Source organism: Culex quinquefasciatus, chromosome 2, assembly GCF_015732765.1.
Source record: "Culex quinquefasciatus strain JHB chromosome 2, VPISU_Cqui_1.0_pri_paternal, whole genome shotgun sequence".
NCBI classification, from domain to species: domain Eukaryota; kingdom Metazoa; phylum Arthropoda; class Insecta; order Diptera; family Culicidae; genus Culex; species Culex quinquefasciatus.
In genome coordinates this window covers 103,524,774-103,542,702 of record NC_051862.1, presented here as the reverse complement: position 1 = coordinate 103,542,702, position 17,929 = coordinate 103,524,774, and the positions used below count along the sequence as shown (strand labels likewise).

At 33.9% G+C, this 17,929-nt stretch overlaps 1 protein-coding gene across 7 annotated transcripts in view; it reads right to left on the bottom strand.

Annotated features, from left to right (window-relative positions):
* Nucleotides 1–650: 650 nt before the first annotated feature.
* The window catches only part of LOC6053318 (ionotropic receptor 25a), a 424,911-nt gene continuing 407,632 nt past the window's right edge, over nt 651–17,929 (bottom strand). For 6 of the 7 annotated variants that reach the window (XM_038256991.1, XM_038256989.1, XM_038256990.1 and 3 more), the window contains one exon: nt 651–1,097. In XM_038256991.1, the coding sequence (XP_038112919.1) occupies nt 695–1,097 (403 nt within the window). In that variant the 3' untranslated portion in view covers nt 651–694. The remainder of the gene's footprint in view (nt 1,098–17,929) is intronic. The other variant, XM_038256997.1, reaches the window with a different exon arrangement.

Here is a 17,929-nt window from a genome sequence, read left to right as displayed (position 1 = left end):
ATCATTTCTACCACTAGAATCCGGTGCTCCATTATAGTATAATCAAATAATTTTAATATATGTCATGGTACCTAACTTTATGGTTATTGTTACAAACATTACGATAACCGTATTTGAAAAACTTCTCTAAAAGATCAACTTTATTTTTAAGAGATTGTTTTGTGATCAACAAACTTCGTCATTATATGCCTTTCTTAATATTTATTGCATTTAAGATATTTTTGTGTTTACGATCTTATTTTTTATTCCTCACATGCACGTTTCAAAAGTACTTTTTTGGCAATTCCGTTGTGAAACTACTTACTTTTCCTGTCATTCTTGAACGACGAAATAGCCTACTTTTCTCTACCAAAAATAACAGAATCGAATAGCAACACATTTCAAAATAAATGCTGAAAAGTTCTACTTTTCAACATTATTTTGTTTTAAACGGTTAATTGACAAAATACATGAACATTTGACTTATAATTCCTGTCAAAGGGTGTTTTTCGGAATTGCAAAAAATGTTGTATGGAACTCGTTGCAAAAGTTGATCTTTTCAGCACTTGTCATATTTATCCAACTCGGTGAACCTCGTTGGATTAATAAATGTATGACTCGTGCTGAAAAAAATCTTCTTTTTGCAACTTATTGCATTAACTACTATTTTGTTACCACTTAAGTGCTTACGTTTGATATTTTTCTATAAAACCTTTTAGAACCGGGATTTGAAATTGTTAGTTTCAGAATTAAGCGTTCTGGTCTTTAAAACGTTTTGTCCTGAATCGTTTTTGATTTCACCTAGATTACCAAACTCCTGTTTCAAATTAGGTATCTTTAAATTTGAATTTTTAACACGACTGTTCTCATCGTTAGCTTCCATTACATCTACTATTTTTATATTTTTTCTGTATTTGTAATACCAAAACTCAAATACCAAAGTTATACACGCCATTCCAATTCCAACAAAAATCACAATAAAAACACCACCGATGTTTTGGATTGAGATTCCATCTGATTGGTCATCTGGTTTTTCGCATTTACTTTGTATATCATCATTTTTCCACCATTGTTCTTTAAGCTTCTCCAGTTGCCGTTTATTAAGTAGCATTAAGATTCTGAAAAAAAAACAAAGAAATCGTTAAATTTAATAGTACAATATTTGCACGTGTTCTAAAAAAATCGGTTCTAAAAAGCCGTTGAAATGGGGTGAATGGGGACAACTGGTTTTTTTTAAGTTCCATTTTAAATATTGTCAAAAAGAATTAGCACTTGGTAGGCAAGTATTGTATCAGCCAAACCTGTGATGCTCATAAAAGATTAAAAGGTGATGTACTAGGTTGACAATTTTTTTGGAAAATCTGAAGAGATGCTTTAGGCAAAAATAAGTAACTGTGCCAATTTTGAGCCAAATCGGTTAAGGGGTTACATACATGTAGAAAATTACAAAATTTCATATTACAGAAAATGTATTAAAACCACTTAAAAGATGATTTTCAACCACTCCTGAAAGTTTCATGAAGATATTTCATGTTTAAACTGAGTAAGAGACGATTTACGCTCAATATTTTGCCATGCGCAAAGCCAACTGTCTAACTTTCTGAGCGTTTTTCTCTAAACACCAAGTTGATTTACGGGTGCCACGATATCTCGAGATGGGATGGACCAAATTGGCTGAAATTTTGGGTGAAGACTCCCAAGACATATCCCGTGTGCATGACGAAGCCCGATTTTGAAATTTTGCATTTAGAAAAAATACAAAAATCAAAAACTGGTAATTTTTTATATGAAAAACATAGAAATATTTTTATCTTTTTTTCAAATAAACTTTTTGAAAATCGGCCTTCGTCATGCACACAGGACCGGTTTAACGAGTCTTCACCAAAATTTTGAGCCAATTTGGTCAAAGCAGTGTTGAGATATCGTGGCACCCGTTTTTTGAAACTGCTAACTTCAAATAGCTATATCTCGGCAATGATACAACCAAATGTCTTCAAATTTGTTTTGATAATAGTTGAAAATGTATATTTTAATGAAACTTGAAACAGATTTTGAAAAAAATTAAGTTCGTGCTCAAACCAACCTCTGTCATTTTTGCCGATTTAAATGTATGTAACCCCTTAAGGTTAAGAGGTCGCATTTTATCGTTGAAGTTTCTATGGTAAAAACCGTGAAAATACATGAGGAAATCATCGCTTCAGAATTTTAGCAGCAGGTGGTTTTGTTCAAGTGTGAGATTATTGTAGGAAACCTAATTTCCTACAACTTTGTCGAAGGGTGCAAGAAGATCTCAGTTGGTCCTGATGAATTATTAACTATGCAATGAAATGAAATCGGTTAAAATACTTAAAAGTATCAAAATCCAATTATTCGCTCTACAATTCAATTTGCGATGCCTTTTCGTCGGGTCGCAAACATTTTCGCGTTCGTCGCAGTGTGTTTTTCGTTTTTTTCTTTCGCGTGCGTGTATGCGTGTGAAGGTGCGGCTGGCTTTGGCTGTCCCGATGACAGTTAGCCAGTTCGATTTGCGATGCCTTTTCGTCGGGCCGCAAAATTTTTCGCGTCCGTCGTCGGTGTGCAACAATAACAAAACCCTATCATACCATTTCAGCTCGATAAACATTGTAACTCGTCGTTCGCAACGTTAATCAGTACCTCACTAAACATCAATCTTTTAAAACTCGTACAATCATCTCAAGTTAAAAATTGCACTGATCAATCCTTCATTCATTAATTTCAAATGATTTTGGTTCTATCTTTCCACAGCCGGCAGTCTAAGACTAAACCATTTCATTTAAAATTTAACAACAGATAAACGGGAAATGTCTCATCCGCAGCATCCGATTGCTTGCCTTGAGAGTAATACATACAGTATGTAAAAAAAGTATTTACACCCCTTGGGCACTATGCACATTTTGTGATGAAACATGTAAACAATTTAATGTTGACATAAACCTAGTACTACGTTTTGTTCAGAAACTCATGCCGAACATTTTGCTGCAAAAGCTCATGAAAAGATGTTTTCTATAAAAGTTATATAACAAATACTATTACAAAAATAAAAAGGTGCAAAAAAGTTTGTACACCTTTCGAAAAATTAACATAAATAAAGTTATTTGTTGACAAATCACCATAAATCCAGTCTCCCAACTCCAAATAGGCATCCTTGACTGATTAAAAAAATAATTTGGATTGAATATAAAGTTTACTAAATACTTAGTATAAAAGTTTATATAACTCTGGAAATTCTATATAAAACTTATCTAAACTTAATTTTGCAAACTTTCAATTTAACTAAATGTCAATATATTACCATAGAATTGCTAAATAAACATTTTGGAGTGGGTATAACACCGTTTTGGGGTCTTTGTATCGCTAGAATAGATTTTTCGTTGGAATTTCGTACCAACCCGGAATTACGTCGTCGAAAAATCCGCCGGCATCTGAACCGGTCCACAATTCACAAGTTAACCTATGTGGCATCGGAAAGGGCATAAAATTTCCGATCTTTTGATACCCATACATCTAGGTTTTCTATAAAACCCACGTTTTTAAATACCTGGGCAAAAAGTAAGTTTGATCCACGAGAACAAAAATTACGAAATTCCATACATTTTTGGCAGATTGCTCAAACGAAACCATAACAACGTTTTTGCCTAGGTATTTAAAAACGTGGGTTTTATAGAAAACCTAGATGTCTGGGTATCAAAAGATCGGAAATTTTATGCCCTTTCCGATGCCACATAGGTTAACTTGTGAATTGTGGACCGGTTCAGATGCCGGCGGATTTTTCGACGACGTAATTCCGGGTTGGTACGAAATTCCAACGAAAAATCTATTCTAGCGATACAAAGACCCCCAAAACGGTGTTATACCCACTCCAGAATGTTTATTTAGCAATTCTATGGTAATATATTGACATTTAGTTAAATTGAAAGTTTGCAAAATTAAGTTTAGATAAGTTTTATTTAGAATTTCCAGATTTATATAAACTTTTATAATAAGTAATTAGTAAACTTTATATTCAATCCAAATTATTTTTTTAATCAGTCAAGGATGCCTATTTGGAGTTGGGAGACTGGATTTATGGTGATTTGTCAACAAATAACTTTATTTATGTTAATTTTTCGAAAGGTGTACAAACTTTTTTTGCATCTTTTTTATTTTTGTAATAGTATTTGTTATATAACTTTTTATAGAAAACATCTTTTCATGAGCTTTTTGCAGCAAAATGTTCGGCATGAGTTTCTGAACAAAACGTAGTACTAGGTTTATGTCAACATTAAATTGTTTACATGTTTCATCACAAAATGTGCATAGTGCCCAAGGGGTGTAAATACTTTTTTTACATACGGGTAATTCTCCGCCAACTCACACAGCAGTTGCCCCGACCCCTCTTCGATTTGCGTGAAACTTTGTCCTAAGGGGTAACTTTTGTCCCTGATCACGAATCCGAGGTCCGTTTTTTGATATCTCGTGACGGAGGGGCGGTACGACCCCTTCCATTTTTGCACATGCGAAAAAGAGGTGTTTTTCAATAATTTGCAGCCTGAAACAGTGATGAGATAAAATTTGGTGTCAAAGGGACTTTTATGTAAAATTAGACGCCCGATTTGATGGCGTACTCAGAATTCCGAAAAACGTATTTTCATCGAAAAAACACTAAAAAGTTTTAAAATTCTCCCATTTTCCGTTACTCGACTGTAAAAATTTTGGAACATGTCATTTTATGGGAAATTTAATGTACTTTTCGAATCTACATTGTCCCAGAAGGGTCATTTTTTCATTTAGAACAAAATTTTTCATTTTAAAATTTCGTGTTTTTTCTAACTTTGCAGGGTTATTTTTTAGAGTGTAACAATATTCTACAAAGTTGTAGAGCAGACAATTACAAAAATTTTGATATATGGACATAAGGGGTTTGCTTATAAACATCACGAGTTATCGCGATATTACGAAAAAAAATTTTGAAAAAGTTGGTCGTCGTCGATCATGGCCGTTCATGGTCACCCGCGACAGACACGGACGACGAAACAAAGAGAAACGCAAAAAGTAACTTTTTCAAAACTTTTTTTCGTAAAATCGCGATAACTCGTGATGTTTATAAGCAAACCCCTTATGTCTGTATATCAAAATTTTTGTAATTGTCTGCTCTACAACTTTGTAGAACATTGTTACACTCTAAAAATAACCCTGCAAAGTTAGAAAAACTCGAAATTTTAAAATGAAAAATTTTGTTCTAAATGAAAAATGACCCTTCTGGGACAATGTAGATTCGAAAAGTACATTAAATTTCCCATAAAATGACATGTTCCAAAATTTTTACAGTCAAGTAACGGAAAATGGGAGAATTTTTAAAACTTTTTAGTGTTTTTTCGATGAAAATACGTTTATTCGGAATTCTGAGTACGCCATCAAATCGGGCGTCTAATTTTACATAAAAGTCCCTTTGACACCAAATTTCTATCTCATCACCGTTTCAGGCTGCAAATTATTGAAAACACCTCTTTTTCGCATGTGCAAAATGGAAGGGGTCGTACCGCCCCTCCGTCACGAGATATCAAAAAACGGACCTCAAATTCGTGATCAGGGACAAAAGTTACCCCTTAGGACAAAGTTTCACGCAAATCGAAGAGGGGTCGGGGCAACTTTTCCCGATTTCGTGTGAGTTGGTAGAGAATTACCCATACTGTAATACCTTTCAACAAACATTTTGATTTTGGGTCGCATCATCATCTTCTGTGGTGAATCCTGACCAAATACCTTACCCTACTAACAAATTTTCAGGTTCCTGGCGCTTGTGGGGTGTAAGCACAGACTAAATCAGCTGCCCTAGTAGCATCCTGCGCTAACTAACATTCCCGTCTTTTAAAATCTAGATCTACAAACTGACATGGCGGGCGCCGTTGGTGGCCAATGACTGTTACCTATTCGCAACTGATCTAGCTTTAGCAATCATGGTGTTTTATCTTTTCAGCGCATTCATACATGCTGTTGATAAGGGAAACACCACTAGATCGTCGAAGCCTATAATCAGTAGTGCTGAAAGGATATTACGGTTCTGTTCAGCAACGGAGGGGCAACCATGGGTGATCTCTCATGCTCATGCTCATGCTCAAATCCAATTATTCGCTCTACAGCATTGCCTTGGCGTTCTCGATTGTGAGATTCCTACTCGAAACAAGGTTGTTTGTTGAGGCAATTGCAAACCTCTTTTTACTCCTAAGCTTCCATCCACCTCGGGATTCGAACTGACGACCTTTGGATTGTTAGTCCAACTGCCTAGTAGCGGTCCCAGTAGATCTTAAAAGTATATAAGGGGTATATAGGACGTATATAAGAAAATACTTTTTTTGTAAAATCACCAAAAATCAGGATAAACTTGGATCGTTTTGCACCTTGTGGAGTTTGGCCAGATCGTCTACGAGTTGCCCCGGGCGTTGAGGCGAGGAATGGACGCTTACCAACGTCCACTCTGTTTGAAGTCCAACCACAGAAAGAGGCAGAGCTTACTCAGTGCGCACGCAAACTCCGATCAGCCAAGCACTGTCACTGTTAGCCCGCCTGTCAGACTACTGGCGGGCGGGATTATTATGGCTCATCCACAAACACCATTACGGTGCCCCATATCTCCCTTCTCCTCTCGGAAAAAAACAAGAAAAAAAATCCCTGCTCAGAAGTATAAAAAATGTTTTTTTTTGTAATTATCGTAAGTTTCCCCGATGAGCTACTCAGGACTCTACCGACTTCCTCGCTCTAAATTAAAATTCTTATTATCATCTTATTTCCCTGACGTTTCCCTCACTTAATTTAATCTAATTTAATCCTATCAAACTTATTTTAACCTAATCTAATCTAATCTAAGCTAATCTAGTATAATCTAATCGATATCCAGAATTCATTGGTTTGGAACACTTTTTCTGATGGCCACTTGATTTCAACCAAACCATCTCATCATGACCGTTATTTCGAAATCAGAGAACTCAACTCGTTCCTCCAGCAGATCTACTTTACGATGAAATTCTGGGTTCGCAGCAGAATGTCTGAGCATTGCTGGTTTCTCCCAGATTCCTCATAGTAAGGGCTTGGAAACAATCGATGTTTTCTTTGTGACAGTTGACAGAGCTCCTTTTTCGACTTCGCTACGTTCATCTGACTTTGATACCATGCCCCCGCTCACACAGTCATTTGACGTTAACCAACTAGTTGCCCCTCTTTCATTCGCGCAAATCTCGTTCGTTTGGATTCTACCGAATTTCGATCACTCGGCCCATGACTGTGTTCAAATGATTGGTGTCAGCACACCTACCCGCATAAACAAGAAAGTGAAAGAGAAAGAGCGTGTGTCGTCGACTCGCCAGGCTGTATGAGTGTCGAGCTCGGAATTCTTTCGTGTCAACTTCGTGTTTATCAACCGACGGTCGCATCCAAATCACTATCATATCCAACTCTGACTATTCAACTATTGGTGATAGCTGACTCCCGAGCTTTTTCTATTTAAATATACTTCTCTATCCCGGTATGGGAAATCGCACTCATGATCTTGTGGAATTCCACATCCCAGCGAGAAAATCACCCAGAACAGCAACTCCATTGAATCGAGCTTCTTGCTCGTTACAGTAACATCAGCTGAATGACGCGCTCTTCGTAGCTGTCATTCTGCCGATGACGATTGTCGGTATAAAGCGTTATGCCCCTAAATAGGAAGACTGGCCAAATAAGTTTCATACAAAGGGCCAATACGCACCTCCCAAGAAAAGGGTCAAGAAATGGTTTACAAACAACAGTACAAAAAAGAGTTAACGTTTTTTTGGAGCTTTTCTTCATCCTTTCTGGCTTGCTTTCACTGCCGCTGCTGCCTTTCGAATTTTTCTTGATTCCTTCCGAAGTGCATATACCGCTATAATATGAACACCACACAGTTCTCTGGACTGGAAATCCATTACACCAGCGGTTCTCAACGGGGGTACCGGGCCTACTTGATTTACATGGCAGGGGGTACCAGCCTAGAAGAAGGTTGAGAATCGCTGCATTACACCATTAGTCGAAACCCATTTACAACCAGTCCTGATTTTTGAGCATTTTTTAAGTGAATCTAATATTGCCGAGCCAGACGGTACTCGAAACACATCAACTTGCACTAACAAGGCAAAACCTGCACCCGTTCAAGTCTGGCAAAGTTCAGCTATTCTTTCAGTGATCGATCCTTTTTTTCGAAGTCCTTGGGGATCTCTTTCTAGATTGATCCCGACCACATTGACCTGCTCTCCACTCAAGCTCGTAACTACCTCCATCCCTTCATACCTCAGCGATTGTTTATTAGTCTTAATTCCCCCGAAAGCATTTTTTCCATAGTGCTCATAAGCAAGTGCAAGATGGACACCAATCCTTACTACTGGTCCTTTACCACATAAGATCAACCAACGTTGCAACGATGTCGCTTTTTCAAAAGTCCTTCAAACCCTCGACGGACGTTCAATTTCGTATGAAAAGTGGTTCGTAGTACAGATGACGCAAAACGGGTGAACGAGTTTTCACCTCTAAGCTCAGCTGATTTTTTTTTTCACCTGCAATTGCAGCAATGCATTGGTCGGTGATTCTCGCACCACCACGACGCTCGGAATCTCCCAGTCCCGTCATGTGTCGGTCCGTAGCCGGTGAATTGCGCAACTTCTTTTAACGCACACAATTTTCTATCTAGTTATCTAGATTTCTTCTCGGCCTTATCCCAAAAAGGCTTGAACTGCGAGAGCACCGAAACATATTGTTTTTACATCTAACTGCAGAAGCGGCTTTTCAATCCTAACACGACCTGGCTCCTGGAATGACTCACCGCCTAAACGTAAACCAGGCCAATACTGACGTTTACTTTCCCATCCAACGAAAAAAACATGATCAACAATTTCTCGTCTCAAGAAATACCAACGGAGTCAATTGGGATTGAACCCAGGCCTGCGGTGAGAGACAACAACGCTAACCAATACACTACCGATCCCAATATCCTTGATTTTGATGTTTATTCTTTATTTTGTTCAACTTCTGATTTGGCATAATAGCTGAATTTTTTCGAGATTCCTACTCGAAACTACGTGTCCGAAGGCTTGATACGAATCCCGAAACCGCTTTTTTTTACACCTATCCGCCTCGGGATTCTAACATTTGGACATTTGGATTGTAAGTCTAATTACCAACCAGCGACTCTACTGAGGAAGGTTGTTTCCCAGGGAGACGACTCCTACATCTGACCGAACTGGGACCGAACCCAGGCCAACTGGGGTGAGAGGCTCCACCGACTCCGGATCTCTCGGTATCTCATACCAACAGCCGGTTTTTCACTTCTTGCTTTTTTTTGCTTCAGTTAATTCACATAGGCAACCAACATCTTTGGCTTGATCTTTGGTTAAAATATACCACACGACCGAGGGGCGCGTCATTGGCCTTAATGAATTAATTTTAGCAGTTAATATATTAAGGAATTAAATACCTCACGTCATTTGACATCTGACAGCGCCACACCTGCATTCTAAACATTGGTTTGGTTTGTTTCTCTTTCGCGCGCTCAACTGTCAAGTTTGTTTGGATTCCGTGAAGCGTTGGAAAAAAAAGTGGTGATGGATAAAGTGAAATTTACGGAGAATGCCTCGGAGAATGCAGAAAAGATGTGATCCGCTGGTATAGTAGATGCTGCCGGCGGAAGAGATTATTTTGCATTCATCATTTGCATCATTATTTTACTTCCAGAACGATGGCTTTGCTGAGGGGAACGGAGAATTATTCTTTAAGCATGAACCCAACCTGTTCCGCGCCCGGATCGCACACAATCTACGCCAAAATCCTGCCCTACCTGCATGAACATCCCCGCGAGTGTCCCCGCTGGACGATGCCCATCAGCCGGCTGCTGACCGAGGTGACCGGCCTAGATTCGAGCGAGGCGGACGACCTGCCGCAGAAGATTTGTGTCGTGTGTATTTCCTACCTCAACACTCGTACACGTTCCGGCGGCAGGTCATCGACAATGTGGTCGCACTGCTGGCCGCCCGATAACTGGTCACACGACAAACGAATAACTGTTCCGCTAAAAAGGACCTGGACGGTCCCATTGAACCGGTTGTGATAAAGCAGGCGGTGAAACGACCGGAAATGAACGACGTTTGCTAGTGGATGATGATGGCGAGGCCGGATGGGCGGGCGGTGCCCTTTCAAAAGAACCTGGACAAGCAGCAGCTGATGCAGACGTGTTGCTTAATGGGAATGGGTGGACGCAGCAGCAGCGAAGCAAGAGGCAGAACAATTTGGACGAGGAACGGTGCCAGATGGACGAAGCGGAGAATTTTTCTTTAACACTGGAACGCCCAACGCATATCCAACTTACACGGACGCCCAAGCCTCCCAAAAAAGTTGGAACGGTAACTTCAACTCGCTGGTTCTCGGGCATTACTCAACCAATCGGGACGATTCTTGTTTCCACTGATTTGTAAGAATGTCTAGATGATTCTAGAACTTTGCAGAACTCAATTTGATCAAATCTGTAATTTCTGCGGCCGAAAACATCGTTCCACCTTTTTTTAAAAACGACTGCCTCCGCGGAATTTTTGGCGAATTTTTTTTACACGCGAAAAAAAAGTTGGAACGATGTTTTTGATCGCAAAAATTACAGATTTGATCAAATTAAGTTCTGCAAAAGTCTAGAGTCATCTAGACATCCTAACAAATCACTGGAAAGAAGAATCATCTTGATTGGTTGAGTTATGACAGAGAACCATTGAGTCGAAGTTACCGTTCCAACTTTTTTCGAGCCTTGGGCGTTGGAATGTTAAGCATGAACCCCACATGGCAGAGTTGTTGCGGATGATTACGGTGGAACCTATGCTGAGGATTCTGAACCGGGCATGGTGAAGTACCTGACAAAAGCTGGAGAACAAAACGGTGCTGCAATCCGAAGGATTGAAAGGGCAAACCGAAGTTTCTTCTCAATATTGTTTCTTAGGACTAGACAAAATCAAAATAAAGCGGAATAATATTCTTGTTTCTTAGGACTAGACAAAATCAAAATAAAGCGGAATAATATTCTTTAGTGTTGTGTCGATATTACGTTGCGAGGTGAAAATGCATTTTTATTATCACAAATAAAAATAAGATTTGGTTGTTGTTTTTTTGTGTTCGCTTTTTATTACCCATATAATTTTACCGAAAACTCTGCTCTCGCAGGCATCTTCCGTCCTAACCACTTCTCTGGAACACGTACGTAATTTTACATCGTTACATGATTCGCCACAATTGGCTCTTGGTCCTGGCCCATCCTCATATTCCGGGTTATCCGGTCACAAAACGTACGTCCGCTGGATCGTCTTCGATGGCTTCTTCGTTGATGTACAGGTGCAGGCGCTCTTCCAAGACGAAATCCATGAAATCGGTGCTGTAAATGTTGGGAAGGCAGGGTTGGAGGCCAGTTTGCACTCGAAACCAGACACGGCGATTTGTCGAAGCCCCGTGAATTCATTTGCGATCATCCAATGGGGACGAGTCAGCTAATTTTCCAGAGTTAATCATGTCGATGGAAATGATGTAGGACGTTGTCTGCCTGGATCCGGTTGACCACGTTCAGGAGGCAGGTTTGGATCTGGAACGCTACAGTTCCAAGTGAACTGGCATTATTGTACTTTACGATGCAGTAAAAGCGATGTACATCTGGCAGGAGTTCAACCAGTTGGCTTGTTGGAGCAGATTCCTGGCGAGCAATGCCCTTTTGTTTGGTTAACGCAAATACGCAATCAAAACAAAACAAAATTTGACCAAACACAACAACAAATATCCCGCGCAATGTCAAGCTGCCAAATCAATGTGGTGTAAAAAGAGGTGGCGTTGTTTTGGTCGTAAACAAAAGTTAATTTTGCCTTAATTTGTTAATTTTGACCGTTAATTAATTAAATTATTTAATTTTTTACTATTGTCCCGCCCCTCGCACACGACAAATCTATTTGCAATCATAAATCGTGGCAGGGTGGTCTATGTCCAGCCGAAATTGTAAAAGAATTACCATGTTAAAGCTAGGGCAAGTGGAGAGGATGTCGAGCCCCGCACTGACACCTTCATAATCTTGCGGTTGTAGAGCAGAAAGGAGAACTCTTTAAATATCGTGTAAAATGAGGCAGAAGATACTTTCCGTTTTTACCCAGGGTAAAAGAAAGCACAAATCTTCGACAGAAATTTTCCATCGTGCAATAATCTTCGGCGAAAGTTTCATCACTCCGAAAAACATTACATTTTCAGCGTATATCCTATCTAACATTCATGAATTCAATACAGACCCTGGCTGTCACCAAAAAACCAAAACAAACACATTGAACAACATCGCGTATCATAACATACACAATTTTGACAACAATCCCGGTGCGTTGAAATACAACCTGCGGCTGTTTCAGCGCGTCGGACAAGTATGAACATTTTTGACAGCAGTCCCTGGGCGTAGTGCCAAAACCTCGGCAGCTGTCACAGCGCGCCGGAAATAGTCAAACACTTTGATTGGGAGAGCACCCAAATCTCTTTCTACTCCAAAGAACTTTCCACATTAGGGTTCGAACTGACGACCTTTGGATTGCAAGTCCAACCGCCGCCATCGATTCCGCCAGAGCAGGCTTGGTTTGGTGTGTTGTTTATCTTCATAGCAGGGAGACGACTCCCACACCTGAAATGACATAACGGCCTAACAACAACCATGGCCGGGATCGATGTTTTACTTCCTCATCCTATGAGGGTTGGAGTAGATGGGAATCGAGCCCATGATCATCCGCTTACGCTGGAAATAAACAATCATTTTGAAGGCAGTCCCAGCGCGTCCTTATCAAACCTCAGCGGCTGTCACAGCACGCCGGAAATGAACAGACATTTTTGACGGCAGTCCCAGCGCGTCCTTACAAAACCACGGCGGCTGTCACAGCGCGCCGGAAATAAACAAACATTTTGACGGCAGTCCCAGTGCGTCTATATTAAACCTCGACGGCTGTCACAGCGCGCTGGAACTAAACAAACAATTTGACGGCAGTTTCAGCGCGTCCTTACAAAACCACGGCGGCTGTCACAGCGCGCCGGAAATAAACAGAACCTTTGACGGCAGTCCCAGCGCGTCCTTACTATACAAAACAAAATCCATGACGGCTGACTTAGGCCGCTGGGAATAAGAAAACACTTCCCAATCGCCGGGAGCCACTGTGGTACGCGAACCATCACTTTAAAGACCGAATCATTTACCTCGGCGGATTCCTCAGCGCACCGGAACACGAAGGCGGCAGTCCAAGTGTAGAAAGTAACGAGAGCCTCGGTGGCAGTCCCAGCACGCCAGAAAAAAAGTTAACAAAGCTCCCAGGCGGCAGTTCCAGCGTGCCCAAACTGTTATAATTCACGCCTACCAACACTCGGGCCAACTCCTACGACCACCAACAAATTGTTTTCCTCCAGAACTACTAATTTTAGTAGACCTGGCAGGATCGCCAATGTGGAGTTTGGCCAGATCGTCTACGAGTTGCCCCGGGCGTTGAGGCGAGGGATGGACGCTTACCAACGTCCACTCTGTTTGAAGTCCAACCACAGAAAGAGGCCGAGCTTACTCAGTGCGCAAGCAAGCTCCGATCAGCCAAGCACTGTCACTGTTAGCCCGCCTGTCAGACTACTGACTATTATTATCATTATTATCATTATTATCATTATTATCATTATTATCATTATTATCATTATTATCATTATTATCATTATTATCATTATTATCATTATTATCATTATTATCATTATTATCATTATTATCATTATTATCATTATTATCATTATTATCATTATTATCATTATTATCATTATTATCATTATTATCATTATTATCATTATTATCATTATTATCATTATTATCATTATTATCATTATTATCATTATTATCATTATTATCATTATTATCATTATTATCATTATTATCATTATTATCATTATTATCATTATTATCATTATTATCATTATTATCATTATTATCATTATTATCATTATTATCATTATTATCATTATTATCATTATTATCATTATTATCATTATTATCATTATTATCATTATTATCATTATTATCATTATTATCATTATTATCATTATTATCATTATTATCATTATTATCATTATTATCATTATTATCATTATTATCATTATTATCATTATTATCATTATTATCATTATTATCATTATTATCATTATTATCATTATTATCATTATTATCATTATTATCATTATTATCATTATTATCATTATTATCATTATTATCATTATTATCATTATTATCATTATTATCATTATTATCATTATTATCATTATTATCATTATTATCATTATTATCATTATTATCATTATTATCATTATTATCATTATTATCATTATTATCATTATTATCATTATTATCATTATTATCATTATTATCATTATTATCATTATTATCATTATTATCATTATTATCATTATTATCATTATTATCATTATTATCATTATTATCATTATTATCATTATTATCATTATTATCATTATTATCATTATTATCATTATTATCATTATTATCATTATTATCATTATTATCATTATTATCATTATTATCATTATTATCATTATTATCATTATTATCATTATTATCATTATTATCATTATTATCATTATTATCATTATTATCATTATTATCATTATTATCATTATTATCATTATTATCATTATTATCATTATTATCATTATTATCATTATTATCATTATTATCATTATTATCATTATTATCATTATTATCATTATTATCATTATTATCATTATTATCATTATTATCATTATTATCATTATTATCATTATTATCATTATTATCATTATTATCATTATTATCATTATTATCATTATTATCATTATTATCATTATTATCATTATTATCATTATTATCATTATTATCATTATTATCATTATTATCATTATTATCATTATTATCATTATTATCATTATTATCATTATTATCATTATTATCATTATTATCATTATTATTGCTTATTGCGAGATTAATTCAAGTTTCTCCTCCGCTGTGAGTGACAGGAAATTATTGCCGCCTAACTACCGCAGTATAAAAATCAGCCAGTTGAACTGAAATTGTGCGTTGATTTGGCTGTCAACTTGGTTTGTTTTGAATATTTTCCAAAAAGTCAGCTGAAAATTCAAGGCAACCTTTGACAACAGCCAAAAATTTGTTCTGAGGTTGTCATGCGGTTGTCATGCGACCATTATCTTGCGGTCGTATTACCGCGCGTGAACTCTAATTATTAACGCCCGCAATAATATCATTATTATCATTATTATCATTATTATCATTATTATCATTATTATCATTATTATCATTATTATCATTATTATCATTATTATCATTATTATCATTATTATCATTATTATCATTATTATCATTATTATCATTATTATCATTATTATCATTATTATCATTATTATCATTATTATCATTATTATCATTATTATCATTATTATCATTATTATCATTATTATCATTATTATCATTATTATCATTATTATCATTATTATCATTATTATCATTATTATCATTATTATCATTATTATCATTATTATCATTATTATCATTATTATCATTATTATCATTATTATCATTATTATCATTATTATCATTATTATCATTATTATCATTATTATCATTATTATCATTATTATCATTATTATCATTATTATCATTATTATCATTATTATCATTATTATCATTATTATCATTATTATCATTATTATCATTATTATCATTATTATCATTATTATCATTATTATCATTATTATCATTATTATCATTATTATCATTATTATCATTATTATCATTATTATCATTATTATCATTATTATCATTATTATCATTATTATCATTATCATTATTATCATTATTATCATTATTATCATTATTATCATTATTATCATTATTATCATTATTATCATTATTATCATTATTATCATTATTATCATTATTATCATTATTATCATTATTATTATCATTATTATCATTATTATCATTATTATCATTATTATCATTATTATCATTATTATCATTATTATCATTATTATCATTATTATCATTATTATCATTATTATCATTATTATCATTATTATCATTATTATCATTATTATCATTATTATCATTATTATCATTATTATCATTATTATCATTATTATCATTATTATCATTATTATCATTATTATCATTATTATCATTATTATCATTATTATCATTATTATCATTATTATCATTATTATCATTATTATCATTATTATCATTATTATCATTATTATCATTATTATCATTATTATCATTATTATCATTATTATCATTATTATCATTATTATCATTATTATCATTATTATCATTATTATCATTATTATCATTATTATCATTATTATCATTATTATCATTATTATCATTATTATCATTATTATCATTATTATCATTATTATCATTATTATCATTATTATCATTATTATCATTATTATCATTATTATCATTATTATCATTATTATCATTATTATCATTATTATCATTATTATCATTATTATCATTATTATCATTATTATCATTATTATCATTATTATCATTATTATCATTATTATCATTATTATCATTATTATCATTATTATCATTATTATCATTATTATCATTATTATCATTATTATCATTATTATCATTATTATCATTATTATCATTATTATCATTATTATCATTATTATCATTATTATCATTATTATCATTATTATCATTATTATCATTATTATCATTATTATCATTATTATCATTATTATCATTATTATCATTATTATCATTATTATCATTATTATCATTATTATCATTATTATCATTATTATCATTATTATCATTATTATCATTATTATCATTATTATCATTATTATCATTATTATCATTATTATCATTATTATCATTATTATCATTATTATCATTATTATCATTATTATCATTATTATCATTATTATCATTATTATCATTATTATCATTATTATCATTATTATCATTATTATCATTATTATCATTATTATCATTATTATCATTATTATCATTATTATCATTATTATCATTATTATCATTATTATCATTATTATCATTATTATCATTATTATCATTATTATCATTATTATCATTATTATCATTATTATCATTATTATCATTATTATCATTATTATCATTATTATCATTATTATCATTATTATCATTATTATCATTATTATCATTATTATCATTATTATCATTATTATCATTATTATCATTATTATCATTATTATCATTATTATCATTATTATCATTATTATCATTATTATCATTATTATCATTATTATCATTATTATCATTATTATCATTATTATCATTATTATCATTATTATCATTATTATCATTATTATCATTATTATCATTATTATCATTATTATCATTATTATCATTATTATCATTATTATCATTATTATCATTATTATCATTATTATCATTATTATCATTATTATCATTATTATCATTATTATCATTATTATCATTATTATCATTATTATCATTATTATCATTATTATCATTATTATCATTATTATCATTATTATCATTATTATCATTATTATCATTATTATCATTATTATCATTATTATCATTATTATCATTATTATCATTATTATCATTATTATCATTATTATCATTATTATCATTATTATCATTATTATCATTATTATCATTATTATCATTATTATCATTATTATCATTATTATCATTATTATCATTATTATCATTATTATCATTATTATCATTATTATCATTATTATCATTATTATCATTATTATCATTATTATCATTATTATCATTATTATCATTATTATCATTATTATCATTATTATCATTATTATC